Here is a 21,274-nt window from a genome sequence, read left to right as displayed (position 1 = left end):
TCTGCCAATCTTATTACCTCTTATTAAAGATAATTAAACCACAAGAACATACAATTATAGCCAGGGCACTGTAACAGAATACAAGAACTCAAATGGCACAGCCCCTGCCTTCAAGGAGTTTTAAAAAGCTAATTGGGAATATAAGAAAAAAACACGGAAAACTAAATATATGTTTAAAAAATAGTTCAAGATTAAAAATGGAGATGTCACATGGCAGCAAAAATTTTCAAATCATAATTGCTCTAGAGGGTCAGAGAATTAAAGCTGGAATGGTCAAGGGAGATTTTAAAGATGGCTGCTTGACATAGAGAAGGAGGCAGTAAATGTTGTTGAAGAATGAACTGAGATTTGAGCTGGTTCCTGGAGGATGGGTGGATATGGATGATTGAAAGGAAAGGGAAGGGTTTCTAGGAAGATAGGATCACCATAAGCAAAAGGACGGCAGTAAAACATTTTAAAGCGCCTGGGTTGGGAAATCTTGATGCAGGAGGGAGGAGCTGGACATTTCACCTGCAAGATGTCTCCCAGAGTTAAATGCTTTCTTTGTCCTTCCTATCTTCCTCCTCCGCAGCCCTGCTTATAACTCAGTTTCTTGGCTGTGTCCAAGCAAAGCCTGGATGGCCATCTTCAGGAACGCTACAGACAGGACTTCCTGTTAGCAGAAATTGGGACTAAGGACACTTAAAAGAAGGGAGGCATCTTTCCAACCCTGTGACTCTTTGAGGAAGCTGTGAATATCAGATGAAGGTGTCTGGATGAGGTAGGGGGAAGCCTCCATGGGGGTCACTGGAATAGGAAGGTTTTTGAGGAAGGTTTGTTGTCAAGACTATGCAGGCTACATGGCATGAATTTCTTCCCCCTTCCCACAAACAACGTGATTAAAAAACAAGTTTCCATATGAAAGACCCTAACTTACATGATAGTATGCAATTGCCTCACTCAACCACTTTGTCCCCTTATGGGATTCAGATGACTTTATTTCTAAGACACAGTTCCAGTTTCAGACATCCACACATTCTCTTCCATGGATAAGGAGGCCTAGCATGTGAGATTTCTAAGACAACAAAACACACATGAAGCCAGGCCTCCAGGAACAGTTTCTGATTAAGCTGACATATACTCCTTGAGGTGCACTAGAGACACGCAGAGGTGAACCCCTAAATGTGCGGGGTCCAGAGAACCTTCTCGTTTTGAGCCGTCTTCTCCACCGCTTGAATTGTGCAGATTCTCCATTTTCAATGACTCGTCTTAGTTATAGAGTGCTCCTAAAGCACAACCTTAGAATTGTGAAATTCTAAAATACGAGGTGACTCAAATGACCACTGCACTTAAATTACCTTTTTTGCCAATTTCAAGTCCTCTATCAAGTCTTCTTCTCCTTGGGAAAGTTCAAAGATCGCCTGCAAGAAAAGATAAAACGCATTCGCTGAACTCTCCATTTATGAGACCAAATTCAAACAGTGCTGGTTCCAGTGCCCAAAGCCCCATATCTACATATTTCTTAAGTATTTCTAACGGATTCTTAAAAAGTTAAATTAACCTGCAGTAAATGCATCCAGTGGCTAAAACCTACAAAGGAAAGATTTAGCAAAACTTCTGTATGATGTGTTTATCTGTTCGTGGGAGAAAGAGGTTCCACATACGTTTCCAATCTAACAAGTTATCTTTCATGTTACAGAACTTTGATGCAGCTGAACAAGAGGGAACTATTTTAGGTAAAATAATTACAGTTTTGAGCCATGTGTTCTGTGTCTCTGCTGTGAGTGGCAATCACAATAAATGATTCAGAGTCTGTTCTCAGTGATGGACATGACAATATTATTAACTGGGCCAACACAATTTGTCTTCCTTCTAGTCAACAGAAGGTGAATCCCAACAAAAAGCTTTATTCATATCAGCCACTTGTCTTGAGGCTGGAACTGTAGGAAGAATTCAATATTTTATCAGTCTAAATATCTGGTGAAGATAATCCATTCTATATTACTTTTCAGCCCTACATGATAAAACAATAAAATTATAGGAGCTGGCTATGTGCAACAGTGTGTAAATGGACCATTTCTAATTTGGCGTTAGCAAGCCATCATAATTTAAGTGCTATGACGCACAGTACACTCTTTCGCTCTCATCTAGGAGTCTAAATTGTTGGCAAACATTACATTATTAAAGGACTACATGTTTGTGGTGATAGTTTGGAGAATATCTAATTTCTTTCAGATTAGAGGGAAGAAGTGAGCAGGCTTGGAGAAGACCCTCCATCCCCGGGGTTGGTGGAGCGCAGGACAATGAGTGTGCTCTCTGGCAAAGCAGGGGGAGGCAGAATGGTGAGCTGGAGGCCAGAGCATGGTGGTCCTTCACGGGGCCCAGTAAAGCCTCCATGTCATGCCCTCCTGGTACCTATTTTATTTAACCTCTTATTTTGAAATAATTATAGACTCACATGAGAAATTACAAAAATAGTACAGAGAGGTCTTGTGTACCCATTACCCAGCTTCCCTCAATGGCAGCATCTTATATAACTATAGTGCATTATCGAAACCAGGAAATGGATTGGCATGATACAATTAACTAACCTTTACTTCGACCTTCCTCAGATCTCCTTGTACAACTGTTTTACTAGAGCTCACTTACATAGGCCTGATTGTCTGACTGACCAAATGTGGCTTCTGGGAGAAGAAAAGCACAGAACTCCACACTGGGATACACCACAGTCAGGCGTCTGTGGTGGAGCAGCACAGCGTCACCATGAAGACCACCGGTTTGGGAGTAGGACAGGACCTGGGTTCAAATCTTGACTCTGTAACTTCCTAGGTAGGTAACCTTCTGCTCTCTGTGCCTTAATAATTTCCTCACCTGCAGAATCAATCCCTCCCTCCTTCCAACTATCAGACGGTACAAATTATGTATGCACACTATTAACACTTGGGAGAACACAGAAAAGTATAAAGAAGAAAATTTTAAATTACCTGTAACACCATCTTGTTAAGATTTTTGCCATATTTCTACACAGGATTTTCTCAGTGCACATATTATATTTAAATGCTTTATTTATTCATTTATGAATAGATAATGCATTAATATGGTTCAAAATTTACAGTGCAGAAATGGGCACATGGGGAAAACTTTCCATCTCATCTCCTTCATCAGCCACCCAGTTCCTGTTCCAGGAGGCAACAATGTTACCAGTTTCTTGTGTGTCCTTCTAGAAACAATTTATAGTTTCATAAGCAGACACACATATATATATATATATATACACACATATTCATTTTTCCTTCTTCTTTTACATAAATGGTATCATACTACACACCCCATTTTGTGCCCTGCTTTATCCCCTTAGCCATACATACATAGCAGCGCTTCTTGTGTTCCTACAGCTACATAGTATTCCATGTATGAACATCCGTTACTTAACCAGTCCCCGGTAATAGATGTTCAGGCTCTTTCTAGCCCTGTTATAAACATTACTGTGATGAATAACCTAGCACACACATCTTTTCATCTGTGTATAAGTGCACCTGGCAGATAGATTTCTAGAAAAGAACTGCTGTGTCAAAAACCTAGAAAGTTTTCAAGTACCCCTTTGGCCAATGTCAGGTTCTCCACAAAAAGGGATATTCCAAGGATTTCACTAGATGACGCACATTTGAAGTGCTCAGCATAGTCTGGCACATGACGAGCTCTCTATAAAGGGTAATAGTATCATAGCCTTTTAGGGCCATCAATACAGAAAACTTACAGGGAATGAAATTAACTACATTCCATACAAAAGTTTTCCACAAAACTGAATCAGTTTTATAAAATGAATATTTCAAAATATTCTAGAAGTTCTTATCAAAATATAACTAAAGCAATTATTTTTATGAACTCCAGGATCCTAAATAAACATTTCCTGATTCATCTTCTTTGTAAATTCAGATTTTCACATCAGTTTCTTTTTAAAGTGGGGGCCACACCCACCCAGCTGGATGCTGGTTTCTCAGTTGCCTACAAGGTTTGACACCTTGGTTTATACCTCCTTCTACAAATACAATTAAGAATTGATTTGGCGACCTCAGGGTAGACCCCAGCTTGGCTCTCGCCCACAGTACACCTGGTTCCAGACACATGGTCAACTCCATGGGTCCCAAGCCTACCTCCTGTCGTTTGATTTCCTTGGACGTAAGCATCTGATTGACGCACACATCGAAGGTCTCACTCCACAGCTTGCTGTCTCTCCGCTTCGTGCTCGAGGGGGTGGCATTTCTGGACCAGGGTCTGGGGGCGAGGATGTCAGGCCGGCTCTCACTGCGGAAGCTAATGGAGCGCTAAACAATGAGAAAACAAACCATCACCGGGGCAGAGCGGCAGGACTGGGTGGATCCTTTGAGCAGCTTCCTGTCACTGACAGATCATAAATCAGACATTTGCAAGAAAGAGAGGGCAACGCCACAAGGCCTTTGGGAAGTGGGGCATTGTCTTGAGCCTACGTGCTAAGGAAAATTGGGCAAGGGGCCGTTTTCACACACGTGCTGGGAGTATCCGTTCTGTGAGACCTGGATACAGTACAAGAACATGCACGAAGGCAGCTCTCAGACAGCAATGAGCCCTACGTTTTTCCGGTGGACATCTGCTCTTCAGAAGGACAAGGATTAACAGTAGTGGATGTCCTTCAAAAAAAAAAAAAGAAAAAGTCTCTCGAGTACTCCTCTCCTCCTCCTAGGAACAGAACCCCACTATCCTTGGGCATCTGGTCTCACATAGTTGGGCCCGACCTGACCAATCAGAGATCTCCACCACCCTGGTTTGGAGAGGGGTGCGTGATTTCCTGAAACTTGCTGCGATTCATGAGAGAAAGAGGAGAAAGGTCTTTGTTCCTTTGGGATTGTGAGCTCAAGAGACAACATAAACAGGAGTTTCTTACAGCAACTCTCTGGTCACAGAGAAGAGTCTACTATAGGAGAGATTAAAGGGACACAGAATGAAGGATGGAAGAGAGATGGATGGACCGAGGGAAGGAGAGGGCAAGCTTTACCAACATTGTTGGTGCCCCTGGATCCTACTGTGCTTGAAGCTAGAAAGAGCCACTCTTAGACTAAGGGGCTAACACATTCCCCTTTCTGTTGACATTCATCTCAGTTGGAGTTCTGCCAACTCAAAAAGTACCAACTAATATACATACTAAATACCATCTTGGCAGCAAATGATGCCTGTTCCTGAAGTAGTATTTTCCAAAGGGGCCCTGGTAGATTTCCAGGTGGTCTAACCACCCAAAGTCCACCCTCGTGGCTGAAGCATGCTATTACAGTGCTTTCTCTTGACAAATACAAATGATCAAGAAGAAATTTGAGTGCATCACCTTCAGTCTTCATTCTAGAGGATTTCAACACACTTACTGGAAACTTTGCCAAAGCAGTGAGGTATTGCTGTGCTCAAAACCCACATTCTTATTTAACAAGTGCTCCTTTATGTCTGTGGCCTTTAGTGTGAAGTTCCAATTCCTCAGTTTGGCACAGAAGGCCTCTTATAATCTGACCACAGTCTATATATATAGGATCATCTCCTACCACTCACCCATTAGCCCCTATTCTCCACCCCTACCAGGCTATCTGCCATTCCCTAAATGCACCATGCTTTGCCATCCCTCTGTGTTTCCTTCAAGCAGTCTTCTTCTCCTAGAATTCTTTTCTTTCAATTCCAAACTGGCTAACTCCTAACTTGTCCTCAGGATATAACACAAACACCTCCTCTAGGAAGCCTTCACCAATATTCACCCACTCTTTCTGAGCAATTTGGACATATCTCTGTTATAGCAATAATCACATTTTCTTATACTTATTGGTCACCTGCTCTGAACTATGAACTTCCTGAAGGCAGGGACTGATTTTGCATGTGACATATGAGCTGTCATCACTAAGACTAAGACATTCAAAGGTAGCTTCCAAATATTTTGAGATTCAACAATAAAATTTAAGAAAGTAAAGAAAATTTTAAGAGAACTATTCAATATAAGGGCACTGTCAAATAAGCTATAATTCATCTGCTTGATGAAGTATTATCTATCCATTAAGACAATTCTGAGATAATTTTAACAACTAAAAATCCCTTCTATGTAAGTTAAAATAAAATCAGAACTATAATCTATATATGAACACTGTTTATAATTATGAAAAAAAATGCACGAGGAAAGATACAAAGGGAACACCACAAAATTCTATTGTTTTTGCCTGATAACATTATAGGTGATTTTTATTCTAGTTTACAAATTTTGATAATTCAAGAAAAATGAATAAATGAAAAATGTAAAAAGAAACTTCCAAAAGGCTTCAGTGTATTACCACAACCTTACGGAAGCAGGAAGCTACCTCTGTTTGCAAGCAGCAACACAGCTCCTCAGGCTGGCGCAGGCTTCCAGGAGCTCCTGGGCTCGTTAATGAGCTCATGAGAGCTGGACCAGCCCTGTGCTGGTCAAGAAAGGACTTGCATCGGATGCAGTTCACTATCTCGCAGATCCCTGTGATCTCTAGAAAACAGGCTCTTATAAACAGTGACCAGACTGATGCTTGCAGATCCCCAGCTCTCAGAATCAATTAGCCACAGGCATGGAAAGGTCAAAACAAGCAAAGTGAGTCATCAAGTAACTTGCTCATCTCAGTTTGTGGTTTTGATGCCAGCCAGGGCAGGAGTTAAAGAGCAGAAAGAGAAGAAAACACAAAAAAGAAGATTCAAAATGAAACACATTTTCTACTTTCCCTTGAGAGAATCAACCACCCATCTTGTTACATTTGTGGTCCTTGACCCACTTCAAACTCCCCCTTCCTCACCACCAGTTTGAAAATAATTTATGCTAACTTTAAATTTTCATACATCGCAAAAGTTTATAAAATCAAGTACAAATTGCCTCATTTTCCAAACTCCACTTCCCAGAGGTAACTGCTATTAAGTTTGTTCTAGATCTTTCCAAACTTTATCTATGCATTTGCTAATATTCACAGAAAACAGAATGCTTTCTCTTTTCACTCAACAATATGTTTCTCCATGTTAGTATATAAGATGCAGTCTTTTAAAAAAATAACTTATTGAGATGAAATTCACACAACATAAAATTAACCTTTATTTTTTTTTGCTGAAGATTAGCCCTGAGCTAACATGTGTTGCCAATATCCCTCATTTTTTGCTTGAGGTAGATTAGCCCTGAGCCTACATCTGTGCCAGTCTTCCTCCACTTTACATGTGGGTCACCGCCACAGCATGGCTGATGAGTGGTGTAGGTCCTCGCCCAGGATCTGAACCTGCAAACCTGGGCCACCAAAGCGGAGTGTGCCAAACTTAACCACTAAGCCACAGAGCTGGCCCCTAAAATTAACCATTTTTAAAGTGAATAATTCAGTGGCCTTTAGTACATTCACAATTTGTACAACCACCATCTCTACCTAGTTCCAAAACATTTCCATCTCCCCAGAGTCACTCCTTCTTTTCAATGGCTGCAGTCCAGATGGACCACATGGATTAACCAACATCCAACTGACGGACGTTAAAGTCCTGTCCAGTATCTGGCTATTACAAAAGTGCTCGGTGAACATCCTTTATTTTCTGAGCTGGTATTTCTGAAAGGCAGATTCCTGAAGTAGAATTCCTTGGTCTAAGAAGCATCGACTTTTTTTTTGAGGAAGATTAGCCCTGAGCTAACTGCTGCCAATCCTCCTGTTTTTGCTGAGGAAGACCAGCCCTGAGCTAATATCCGTGCCCATCTTGCTCTATTTTATATGTGGGATGCCTACCACAGCATGGCTTGTCACATGGTACCATGTCCGCCCCCGGGATCCGAACTGGTGAATCCTGGGCCTCCAAAGCGGAACGTGTGCACTTAACTGCTGTGCCACCAGGCTGGCCCCAGAAGCATCGACATTTTAACATTTGATATGTACTGCCAAATTGACCTCTGAACACTCTGTTCAACTTTCTATTCCCCAGAAAGTTATATGATAGGACACTTCTTGCACATACTCATCAACAGGATATTATTATCAATCGGATAGGGAAAACACCTATACTTTAATTTCAGTTTCATGTTTGGAACATAAGATTGAGCATATTTTTATGTATTTATTGAAAAGCTTCCCAGAGTTGGGGATTTCCTTTTGTTGCAGTTTGGGGAAAAAGAGAGAGGTGAGCTATACTGGGTGAGTTCTATCGTTAAGAATTCCTTGTTCTGTTTCCTTAGTGATTTCTGGGCTGGAGTGCTGAGGGGGAAGGGATGGGGACGAAGTTCACCATGTGTATCACAGAGGGGCTATTACGTGCCCACCCATGCTTATCACTTCTGATGAGTTCTTTCTGATCCTCCCAACCACCCTGCATGATGGGAGTTTATTCCCATTTTACTGATGAGGAAACAGGCTCAGAGAGGCTAAGTAAGGCACTTGCCCAGGCAGGATTCAAAAGCAGATCTGTTGGGCTCCAAAACCTGAGCTCTTTCTACTGTAGGGGCTGCACCTGCTGTTTACATGCAAATCATGCATTGTGGGGAAGTTTCAATGAGCTGGGACTCAGCCTTCTAGGAGTTTAAATCTAGTTAAGGAGAGGGAATACTTTCCCTCAGTTTTAGGAATAACGACTGAGTGGGTCTTTGACCAATCAAACTTTAGATTTACACCTTTCCTTAGGCTGGGTTAAAACAAACATTTCCTCCTTTTTAAACTCCACTTAGAAAGAGAAAGGATGTGGAAAGGAAGAATCCCAAAGAAGAAATAAAGAACACGGGCAGGTATGTGGTCAGCAGCCGACTGGCCGTGGAGACGGCCCACAGCCAACCAAGCCCAAGCCAAGGGCTGGTGTTCATGATGGCGCTGACCACACACCATGACCTACACCCCTACAAGTCATCAGTACAAATGGGCACAATTAAATGAGAGGATTGCAGCTGGGGAGGAACATGTGACTACTGTTAGAAGAGAAAACCAAAGACGGGGATGCCTCTTGAGGGAGAACAGTCACATCCCTTCCAGCACCCCAACCACTGCCCATTCCCCTTTACTCCCACTTTATTTATCTCTATTTTCACCATGTGCTGTATGATATCATCTACTGGTTTGTTTCTGACTTGTCTGTTTCCTCCCAAAAGAAGGTAAGCTCCTTGAAGGCAAAGATATCTATCTGTTCTCTTCCCTGATGGATTCATCTGCAACTGGCACACAGTAGCACCTCAACAATTTTGCTTAATGAATGAATAGCCTGTATATGCTGGGCACTGCGAGGGGAACTTTAGAGCCCTGCTATACCCAAGAGGTAAGGATTCCTACCTCTGTTCTACAGATGAGGAAGCTTGAGACTCAGAGAAGGTGACACTCTGCTGAAGGTCATGCAGCTAAGGAATGATGCTCCAGAATTTAAACTCAGGCCAATGGTGAACTCACAATGACAATCCAAGTCAGATCTATTTCAGTCCACCCCCACTCCCCCCAATTTTTAATCAACATCTTACCCTGCCTCCCCTAGGGTAAGATTCAAAGTGTAATGATGGGGTACATGTGCCCAAATAGATGAGTTTCAGGCTACTTCTCAGTCTATGGGAGGGATTCTCAACCTTGCCACCACTAACATTGTGGACCAGAAAATTCTTTGTTATGAGGCGCTTTCCTGTGCACTACAGGATGTTTAGCAGTGTCCTTACCTCTAACTACTAGATGCCAGTAGTGCCTCCGCTCCAGTTGTGACTACCAAAATATGTCCAGACAGTGCTGAATGTCCCCTGGGGTGAGAAACACTGGTCCACAGTAACTAGGAGAGGCTCAACTCAAAAAGAGGGACCCAGCCTTGGGAGGGACCGCATAAAAACAGAAACATGTACATCCATCCCCTCAGGGTGTGGAGATTCTGAGCTTGGAATGAAAAATGTTCCAGGACAAGCAAGAGTTTCCATGAGGGAATCTGGCCTAGCAAATCAGTCAAAAGCCCAAAGCTCATAACTACTGGCAGCTAAAATAACAAAGGCCATAACAGGCACAGATAATGCAGATTTAGGAAATGGGTGCTCATGTTTATGCCTGAGCTGGGTATGTGGAAAAGATGCTGCAGATGCAAAGGGGACTGTCTGTCAGGTGGGAAAAGGGGGCCCCTTTACACGTGTCAGAGGAAATGTAAACCCAGCAGGTTAGGCATGATGGAACAGGTTTGATTTGTTAAAGCCGCCTGTTCAGCGGGGGGCTCCCTCGCCCTTTTCCAAAAACAGAAGGTCTCTACAGCCAAAGATAATATGCTCCAAAATGAGCTCAATCCAGGGAAATGCTCTACACTTACCATTGCTATTTTGTAGCAGATGGTTTATTATTAAATGGATTGGAAGTTAGGGTGGGACTGTAAGAGGAAAACATGTTTCTATGCTGCTACTACAATGGGTTAAACTAAAATATACAGTGCTTATGGCTGGGATTGGAAAGTGTTCTCGAATAGCAACCTGGAGGAATCTCTCATATAAGGCTTGATTAGAGTAATTAACTTAAATTGAGAAATAACACTTCCCAGCTGGGTGGCCTCCGTCACATTTGACCCTTACGCTAATCCTGGGAGAGGCACTGGGCAGCTTCTTACATTTTGCCCCCTTTTAATAGATGAGAAATCTGAGTACCAGCGGATTAAGTGACTGGCACAAGGAAAGTGTGGAATAGGAACTGAGTCCAGTCTTTCGACTACAAAACAGGGATTTGGGTTAAGAACAACAGGCTTTGGAGTAAAACAGACATGGCTTCAAGTCAACTCAATTGCCGAGGGACCTTCGAAAGTTAATCTTTCTGGGTCTCAGTTTCCTTATCTGTAAAAGAGGCCTAGTAACAAGTACCTCACAAAGTTATAGTAAGGATTAGATAAGATAAAGTATGTCAAGGGCTTAGCCAAGTGCCTGAGACGTGGTCAGTAGGAAATGGACATTACCTATAGTTATTACATCATCGACTACACTGCTACCACTTGTGCTTGTTTTTACATGTTTTCATTCATTAGCAAACAGCAGACACATCTCTGAACTGCTTGGACCAAACAGCTCCTTGTGGGCCCTCCATTAGGATAACATAGGGGGAGAAAACCCCTCAGCACGAGTGTTATTTATAAAAGCCAAAGATCTATAAACAGCCTAAAATGCTCAACAATAGGGATTAAATTGATTACAGAGTAACCATAAAATGGAATATAATATGGCTGTTAAAAAACATTCTTTCTGAGAAGACCTTAATGACAATGGGCAAATCTCACATGTAGAGTTAAGGGCAAGAAGATCCTTGTTTAAAATACGGAATGTTAACAGGGGTTACCCCAGAGGGCGGGACTGCAGATGATTTTTATTTTCATCTTCATACTTCTCTACATTTATTTTCCATACTGAAGAGATATTAACTAAGAAAAAACAAAATCAGCAGACAAATGTGCGTGACCATGAAGAGAGTTCAAAGTGGTGCTATAAACATAAAATCACATATCTAGAATCTGGTTCAGATTAATGCACATTAAAAACACGATAAAAAGGCAGCTGATCAATTCACAGTCAATCAAAGTCAAGCCCCAAAGACCTAGTGCAAGAAGAAACCTTACTGTAGGGGGAAGAGATTGTAGGTAGAATGAATGAAAAGCTCAAGGAAATATTTGGTTTGGGTGTGGGGAAACTATTGTACAATTTGCTTAGAGGAAGCCCAAAATGAGGAAGACTTTCAGAGGCTTGGGGCAGCAGCCCAACCCTCTTCACTGGGCGCCATAAAATGGCTTTTGCATGATAATATTAATGGTAAAATATTCCATGAGCTGGAACGGAAATGATGACTCGCCCCACCCCACGCGCAAACAAAGAGTAAGGAACAGCTGCGAAGTGGGATGCTCTGGACCCAAAGTCTGGCCATTATTTTCAGATCCTGGCAAACTGCAGCTTTAATTATGACCAAACTAACTTTCTGGAAAAGCCTATTACAGGAGAGGCACTGTGAAACCCTACAGAATCTCAGCACCAGCACTAAACAGCTGTGTGACCTTGGGTACATTTTTCAACCTTCAGATTTTTCCCCTATAAAGTGGTGATGAATCCTACCTTGCAGAGTTTCAGAGATGAATTGAGGCCAGGAACATAAAGTACTTTTCACAGAACCTAGCTCTTTGTAAATACTCAACTAATGGAAGTTATTACTACTAAATAAAAACTGACAAGCTTTAAGTTACAATAGTCAACAATTACCATGGTCTACTATTATTCAGAAATAGTAAAGCACAACATAAAGTTAGGAGCTCCTCTTGACAGGGAATACAGGTCACTTCTCAGCTATACCCTTACCTTCCAGACAGCAAGGCAGTATGATTTCTAGTCACTTCTCCAAACACACACACACACACACACACACACACACATACACATCCCAAGCTCATCACTATATCTGCCAAATACCTTGGGACCAAAGACTTTTGTCAGTAGGCAGTAGATGACCTCGGACCAAAGAACTAAGTTTGAGGTCCTTGGAGAGGAAAGTCATGGTTGCCAGCACATTAAGTGCCTGGGTACTCTTCCTACTTACTTCTCATATCTAGATGACATCAGTCTTCTCACACTCCTTCCTCAAACCTGAAATGCCCTTTCTCCTCTTCATCCGCATCATCGCTGAGCCATTCTAGGCCCAACACAAACCCTTCCACCCTTGCCAGCTAGCTTTCCTTCCCCCACAGGCCATTATGAAGCTCCCTTTCTCTAGTATATTTTATCATATAAGATTTTCAAATCTCACACATTTTTATCTGGTTGCAAAGGTAATATATAATTATTTAAAAAATTCAAGCATGATAGAAATATATAATATAAAAAGTAAAAGTTAATAGTCTGAGGCTGTTTATTCATTCTCTACTGATTTGTAACTCTTATGCAGTGGGGAAAAAGGAGGAGAACACAAGACAGAAACAAAAGAAGTGTAAAAGTCTCTTATAGTCATATTCCCAAGAGATAGCCTCTATTAAGAATTTGATGATGTTCCTGGTTTTTTCCTATACACACACTATTATGGGTGTGTTTTATTAATTGGGATACAATGGTTTTGAATTCCCCTTTTTTTCACTTGCTAATATATCTTAGACAACTTTTACCAAGTAAATTTTGCCTTCTCAAGAGCAGGCACTGTCTCCTTTTTCATATTGACTACTTCCCCAACAAGTCTAGAGCAGAACAAATAACACAGTAGATATAGAAAATATTAATGGAGAACATGAATATATCATATTTTATGCTGTGTCTGAGTTACATGAAATAATTTCCAGATCTAAAGGCCAGGGAATGGAGCAATCAGAAACTGTATTTACCAGAAACCCTCCTTTAGCCTCAACAATCCTCCCTCAGGGGATACATGTGGGGGAGGGGGCTCATTTTCTATTGAGAAGTAGCCCAGTTATATAATATTACTAAGTAGGCACCCACTGTAAGCTCCTGGAGAGCCACTAGGAAGAGCAATGGCCACCTTTTCTAGTAATAAAAGTGATAATAATACAGTTCATGTGCCACCTAATGACATTTCGGTCAACAATGGACCGCGTATATCACAGTGGTCACATAAGATTAGTACCACACAGCCTAGATTTGTAGTAGACTATACCATCGACGTTTCTATAAGTACACTCTAGGATTTTCACACGACAAAACTGCCTAACGATGCATTTCTCAGAAGATATCCCTGTTGTTAAGCATGACTGTAGTAATCACCAATTTCTAAGCACATCCTAAGTAATGTGTAGTGTTAGGTACTGTGGATACAAAGAAAAGTAAGAGACAACCTTCGCCTGCATGGAAAAGTCAAGGGGCCCCTGGGAAAAGCCATCTTGTGAAGATGTCACAGCAGAGGAAAAAACTGGTAGAGAGGGAGAAATGTGACTATGAGTCTAGAATTAGGATGTGAGGACACAGAGAAGCAATTCTCTCCAAGAATAGATACACATCAAGAATAGAGGCCTAACTCTAGTGATATTAAATGCCTTTAGTGTTCACACCTTTTGACCAGAACTCCACTTCTGGGAATATAATCTAATGAAAGAAAGAAATACAGACACATACAAGATCTGTGATCAGGAAGTTTAAAGCAGTGTTATCCATAATGGTGGAAAAATGGAAACAAATGTTCAACAATAGAAGATTCATTCAACAAAACGGTATATCCTTTTGATGAAACACTCTATGAACCCATTAAGAATAGGGTCTGTGAAAAATATTTAATGACACAAAATATATCATCATATTGTAAGGTTATTTTATACTGTTGAGACAAAAGTAAGTTAAAAAATAGCATATACGGCATGATTATGATTTTGTTTTTAAAAAATAGACACCCAGGTACATAGTAAAAGAAAAGATTGCCTGGCTATGTGCCAAAACGTTAACAGAAGTTTTTTGGTGATGGAGAGATGGGATTACAAGGGACTTTTACTCCCTTTTCTGTGCTTCTCTATATTTTTCAATTTTTAATGAAGGTAATTAAAAAAATAGGAACATGCCTTCAAAAGACATTCAATACAGAGTTACTTAATAATATAAAAATATTCACAGCCTAAATATCCATTAATAAGAGACTGGTTATGTAAAATACATCACATCAACACATTGGAATAATATATACTCAGTCCATTAACATGTTTTCCAGGAGTAATTGTTATATAATATTTCTTTTAAGCCATAACAAAATTCTGATCCAGCTAAATGACAAAGGGAGGATGAAAATAGAAGAGATGGAACAAAACACAACAGACAAAATGCAAAAAACAAACAAACAAAAAGACAAAACCCAAGACAAAGAGCCTTAAAAGAAATAAAGTGGGTAGGGGCCGGCCCCGTGGGCAAGTGGTTAAGTTTGCGCCCTCCGCTTCACTCGTCAGGCCATGCTGAGGCGGCATCCCACATGTCACAACTAGAAGGACCCACAACTAAGGATACACAACTATGTACCGGGGGGCTTTTGGAGTAAAAGGAAAAATAAAATTTTTTTAAAAAATAAATAAATAAACTGGGTTATTTAACTTTAATAAAAGGCACAATTTTCCCAAGAGGCTGTAACAATGATGAAGAGGAACTTTTATACAACTAACTGCATAACTTGGAAATATGTGAGGCCGAGACCAATAGAGATGCAAGAGAAACTGATCATCCACAGTTGGATTGGAGGTTTAAATCCAAAGTGAACAGATCACACAAAGGCTGGACAGACTGTGAGTAACCCCAAGTTAGGCTCAGAGCATCTAAGTTAGCTAGATATACCTAGAATAACACTGGAAGGAAATTATTAAAATATTAACAGGAGTTGTTTTGGAGTGGAATCTTTTCTCTTTCTCCTTTTTTGTATTTTTCCATAATGAACATACACTCTTATAATGGAAAAGCAATAAAGCTCATGTTCAAAGAAAACGCAGGGCTCAATCACAGTGTAACATACACAGCATTCCATAGCATGCACTTGGACTCAACTCAAATGAGTCCACCAGCCCCACACAGCTGTGACGGGGGAGGAGACTTCCAAAGGCAAGTTCTCCTTCCTCACTTCACACGAGGAGCAGTGCATGCAGGCCTGTTTCAGAGCTAGGCCAATTTTCCTCTCGGGCAGGCCAGTGAGGGGATTTATAGGCCCAGAGGGATCCAGACATCTGTGCTCCAGTCTACCAGCAGCGCTAACTTCCCCTGGTGAGAAGCAGATAGAGCGCCACGCAGTCGCCCGTCCCTCTCCAGCTTCCACAAATGCCGCCTTTGTGCTGAGGCCTAAGCCCCCGGTCCACACGGGGCACGGAGGAGGCAAAGAGAACAAGCCCTGCAGTGTCTTGCCAAACTGTTGCTGCAAAGACCACTTGTATTTGTGGCTGGGTTTTCAACCTTTTTGGAAGAGGTTGTCAGGCCCGAGCTCTCCTGATATCCTCCTGGACTAAACTGTGGTCTCCCGTGGAACTAGAGGAAAGACGGCTAAGTGTTCCCTTATCGATTAAAGCATTGTGTTTGGGTAAAGCATGACTTTGGGCCTAAGTCATCTCTTCTTCTAGAATAAAAGGAACTCAACCTGAGAGGCATGACTGGATATTCAAAGGGATATGTACGTCCATATGGTGCCAGGAACCAGGGACAAGGGACACTGCGACAGAGGACCAAGCTGCTCAATTACAGCCTTGGGTTGCTTTTGGAAGTAGAAAAGACATAAATAATACATACATATGGGTAAGGAATGAATGACTGCTGAGAGGTTTGGGGTAGCTCCTACACTCCCTATTCTCTGTTCCTCCTCTTTTGGAATGGGCACCAAGATAAAATGAGACGGGAAGTGAAGTTGGCCCACTGAGTACCCCTTTGGGGCCTCCTCTTCCCCCTCCTCCTCCCTGCTCCTCAGGCTACACCAGCACCCTATTCCATTCGAGCTAGTGAGGGAAGCAATAAAGTCATGAGGAAACTACTGGGATGCTAGGAAATAATTCTGCAGAACTTGCACTGCACGCACCAAGGTTACTGACAGGGAGCTATTTGGGGTAATAAGATAAGACGGCATTCTCCGTGCTTTGTAAATCACCCTTCAAACATGGCTGTCTAACTCTGCATACAACCTCAGGGGCATATTTCCATTCGCTGTCCCCCAAGGACACACAAAATATATGCACCTTGCTCAGGTTCTCTCCATGTTTATGTGCATAACAGTTATTACGAATAACCGTTCTGCTTCTGCCAGGTCATTTCTGCCCAAAAAATGGAGCCTGGGGTTAGCTATTTGTCATGATATTTGAAAAAAGTAAATAAAAAAATTATTTTGCCAAAAAAGTCTTTAGGGTTTTAGAAACTACTTTCCACATGTCAGATCCCTCCCTCAAGTCTGGCTCTCTCATCCTTGCTTGGCCTCAGTCTGTTGGATTTCAGACATGGCTTGCTTTCTGTCTGTCTCAGTTCTTTAGGTCAATGCAAATTTTCAAGGTGATGAAATATTTCCTGCAGTGTTGCCCGTGTAGGGCAGAAACAGGGGAAAAGAAATAAAGGTTGCCTGGGAAGCCACAGGGAAGATATCGAAGCTGCGACAATGGAGGATCTTACAGCAATATGCAGTCAGGGCTGGGCTGTGGCGGGAGGCATAGACAGTGCTCCCCCTAGATCCAGGAGCACAAACATGGAGTTTATGGGCTAGGTGTCATCAGGAGATGTGGGGACATTTGTAGATGACAGTTGGCTGGCTAGTCAGGTCCAGTTCATTACTGCCATGTGGCAACACGGGCCCAGCACTGCCAAGCCTTCCAATTCCTCAAGAGAAGCCAGAACTCTAGATTGTTATATGGACTGCTTTGATTTTTAAACGTTAGCTCAAAACACTATGCAGCCAAACAAAACACAACTTGAGGGCCAGATGTGGCCATAAATCTACCAGAAGGCGACTCTATCTAGGATGTAAGCAATGTGAGGGCAGGAAGAAGAGCCTGGTGCACGAGGAGGGCCCACTCAATACTTGTGGAAGTCTTCTCGGGGCAGAGGGTAGACTCTCCTAGGAGAGACAACAGGAGGAGGTGACTGGCAACGTGGAGATCTCGTAATCAAGGGAAGGAATAACTATGGGGTGAACCTGAGCCGCAGCCACTGGGATGGAAAGGGAAGGGTGAAATGGCAGTAGACAGGCTAAGAATTTTCAAAAAGCAGAACTCAGTGAAAGACCAGATGTGCAGGACTAGGGTGGTGATGAATCTTCTAGGGGAAGCCTGTGATGAACTTGGCTAGAGGGCTGAGGGACTGGTCACAGGGGACAAAAAGTAAACACATTTTTCTTCACGAGCTTCAAAGCCCTTCATCTGGCTCCCCCAGACAACCTTATTTTTTTTCTCCATTCCCCCACAAAGGGGATCAGAGGATAAGCAGGGGCTCAGAGGCCTAAGCACTGAGAGAGACAGAGCCAAACCTATAGCTTATTAGGTGATGAGATTCATTCAGGAGAAACTGCCAGCAGAGTTAACAAAGGAATGGGCAGGGCAGGGGATAAACATCGGAGAGGGATGGCATCCACAGGAGAGTGGCGAGAACAGCTTAGGCTCTGCAGGGTCACGGCATATTGGCTGAACAGCGTGGAAGCAACGACAGGATGGCATGAGGGAGACCTCAAATAGTTCTCAAATCATAGATTTTCATTGCACGGGACATGCCTTAGGTTCTGGTCCACAATTTTCTTAATGACTCAGTCAGCCAAGATAAAATACTGCTAAGCAACAGCATTCACGACAAGTAAGAAGTGGCAGGCTCAAGACTACTTCTTAGCTAAACAAGGTGAGCCTGTTCATGGCATGACTTTTGCGGGCTTCAGTCTACAAGAGGATCTTTATGATTATCAAATTTGGTCCAAGGCCTTGGACAAATCTCAATTTTCACCTTAAAAGATAAATGTTATCAGGAGTTTAAGAACAAGACTGAATACAACCACTTATTAGCCAAAGAACTATTATGGTAGCTAATATTTACTACTTAGCTAACTAGTAAATTAGTGTTTGCTAACAAAGGGCTTCGTATAGTTTTGTTAGCAATTCAGTCCTTTAAATGCACTATCTTATAAATCTTTACAGTGATTCTATAAAAGACCTGGTAGCATCATCTCCAATTTATCCATCAGGAATGAAAGCAAGACCCAGAGATGTTAAGACACCTGCCCAAAGTGACAAAGTCTTTGAGTGACAGAGCTGAGGTCAGAACTGAGATATTTCATTCTAGGGCCCTTGTTCTAATCCAGGGGTCAGCAAACATCTTCTGTAAAGGGCTAGAGAGTAAATATTTTAGGCCTTGTGGGCAATATGGTCTCTGGTACAAGGACTTGACTCTGCCATTGCAGTACAAAAGCAGCCATAGACAACACATAAACATTTAGCATGCCTATGTTCCAACAAAACATTATTTATGGATGCTGAAATTTGAATTTCATATAATTTTCATGTGTCATAAAAGATCATTCCTCCTTTGATTTTTTTCCTAGCCATTTAAAAACGTTAAAACCATTCTTAGCTTGTGGGCCATAAGAAAGCAGGGAGTAGGCTCAATTTTTTTCCACGTGCTATAGTTTGCAGACCCTGGTGTAAGCCACCAGGCTCTCCTGCCTTCCGGCTCACATCATGTAGTTTCCTGAGGAGGCCCATAGATGTTTTAGGACAAAACCTGTAAAAGTGCGTCTGGATGGGGCACAGGACTGAAATACAATTGTGAGGAAAGACCCAACAGAGATGACTGTTCAAGTTACCCCTCGAAGGACTCCACCTGACTCCAGTTTACAACTTGAAAACACCTCTTCCTTTCAGTCCCCTCACTTGCTCTCTTCTATTAAAATAAGCATTGACTCAGGTCTACCTGAAACCAGAGCAGGTTCTGGGTAGGACGGGGATGTCCCCTCCTGGGCAACATGGTTTTCTGCAAACATGAGCCCACTGTGACCTTACCTGCAGGGTTTGGCCGAAGCGCTTTAACGGTGTAGCCTTCACTGGTGGGATGAGGTTTGCTAGTGATGTGACTCTGGAAAGGGGTTTGACCCGTTTATTACTAGGCTCCTGTATGGTTGGAAAAAAAAAAAAGGAAAGGAGAATGTCAAGGTCAATTACGAAGACAACATAACTCTACCATACAGTTGTGTCCCCCCTCCACGAGGTGCTGGCTGCACACCGATCTGTGGAATGCAAACCGTGCCCCGTTTCACTCCAGCTGTGCAGAGATGACCTGGCTTAGGAGCCAGGGAAAGAGCAATGGCACAGGGATGTCAACAGAAGCAGCCTCTGGGGGACAGGAAATGGGCAGGGATCTGCTCCATACCCCTAACCCTCAATATCTGCCAGCTTTTAATTCGGAAGCCTCCACTTAGTAGAATCATTCTCCTCCACCCCTCCTGCAGAGAAAAGCTGCCTCAGATTTCCCATCCAATGACCTTGTCAGGCAGTTGTCTTTTGATGCTTCTGGTCTCATCTTTTAAAAAACCTTTACCTCACCTTGCCTGAAGCTGCTCTCCAAATTTCTTTTATGCAATGGCTTTTCTAAAGCACAAAGAATATTTTTTAGTTCATTAAATTAAAAAAAATATAGATTTTTTTAAAAAAAGTTCCTGTATTACTGGGCTCTTAAGAAAGCATCTTTGTATCTACAGTATATTTCAAATGCACACACTAATACGTATAAATAACAACCAGACAGTAAAAGAAAATGTACAGAGAGAAAACCCAACCATGGACACTGATTTTTATACTATATATATAGCCACAAATTTTGAACATGACTGCCACATAAAACACTTGCAAATATGCAAGGAGAGGGAGCCTACCCATTCCAATGACTTTGCAGACAAGAATTACATAAATAAGAACAACAGGCTGTGGGAAAGAGAGAGATGACAGATAAACATTTTACAAAGACAAAGAACAGTTACCCTTGTCTTCCTAAGCTCCATCTGACCTGCAGTAGATGCTGGACAGCACATGGAGACAGCAAATTTTGACGGAAAAAGCCAAACTTGCCAATTGTGGCGAATCTCAATCATTTCCAGAGGGAGACTCAAGATGCTCATCTTTCTGTTTCAGGCATTGCTTTCAAAGTTTCAAGGTTTAAGCCAGAACTTCAGATTCTCCAGGACATCCCTGCAGCATGTTTTGAACATAGTAGGTGCTTGGAAAAATCCTGCCTGAATTTGGAATTCTGCTGAGAAACTCTCAAGTCATTTTACGCCCTTGCCAGCCTCAGAAATCAGAAGCCTTCTTTGAAACAGACCCAACCTTTCTGGCATTTAAATAAAAAAATTAAAAGACTGAAAAAACAAAAGGTGCAAAAGAATTCCACAACATGGCCAAGGAGTGACTTCACGATATCTCGAAGCAGTGAAATACTTTTCCAAGACAGAGAATGAATCAGGGCTGCCGGGCACCTCTTCAGCTTCTTGGCATGCTGAGCTGGACAGTAGGAAACTCTCTGAACACTGGGAAGGCTCAGTTCCAAAATACAAAGGATGAATCTCTCAACATGAGAGACATCACATTACAATTATTTAAGTGCTGAAGACAAAGATCCAATAGCCATTCTGCCTCCAGGTGACAGTGCCCTTCAGGAAGCTCCCTGTCCAGTGCCTGGCTCCTGAGCATCTGCGCCCAGAGGAGATTTTTAGAATATTTTTTACGTCAGAGCTACACCACAGGCATACTGAATCTCCAGACACACACACACACATACACACAAAGCCTCCTGAGCATCCCCTGAATTTCTCTAAATGGCTCCTGCTTTGAGCTGGAAATGCCAGAGTTGTGATATCACTACCTTCGGTGGCACACACTGCAC

The 21,274-nt window shown here is 42.2% G+C and overlaps 1 protein-coding gene across 3 annotated transcripts in view; it reads right to left on the bottom strand.

Moving 5' to 3' along the window:
- ARHGEF3 (Rho guanine nucleotide exchange factor 3) overlaps positions 1-21,274 on the bottom strand; it is a 284,344-nt gene that overhangs the window by 19,791 nt on the left and 243,279 nt on the right. For all 3 annotated transcript variants that reach the window (XM_046674001.1, XM_046674009.1, XM_046674017.1), the window contains 3 exons: positions 19,402-19,509; positions 4,134-4,304; positions 1,338-1,400 (listed from right to left, as the gene is read on the bottom strand). In XM_046674001.1, coding sequence (XP_046529957.1) covers positions 1,338-1,400; positions 4,134-4,304; positions 19,402-19,509 — 342 coding nt within the window. The remainder of the gene's footprint in view (positions 1-1,337; positions 1,401-4,133; positions 4,305-19,401; positions 19,510-21,274) is intronic.

The sequence above is a fragment of the Equus quagga genome, chromosome 1 (assembly GCF_021613505.1).
Source record: "Equus quagga isolate Etosha38 chromosome 1, UCLA_HA_Equagga_1.0, whole genome shotgun sequence".
In the NCBI taxonomy this organism is placed as follows: Eukaryota; Metazoa; Chordata; class Mammalia; order Perissodactyla; family Equidae; genus Equus; species Equus quagga.
The sequence above is the reverse complement of the archived record's forward strand: the minus strand, read 5'-3'. Positions and strand labels throughout refer to the sequence as shown.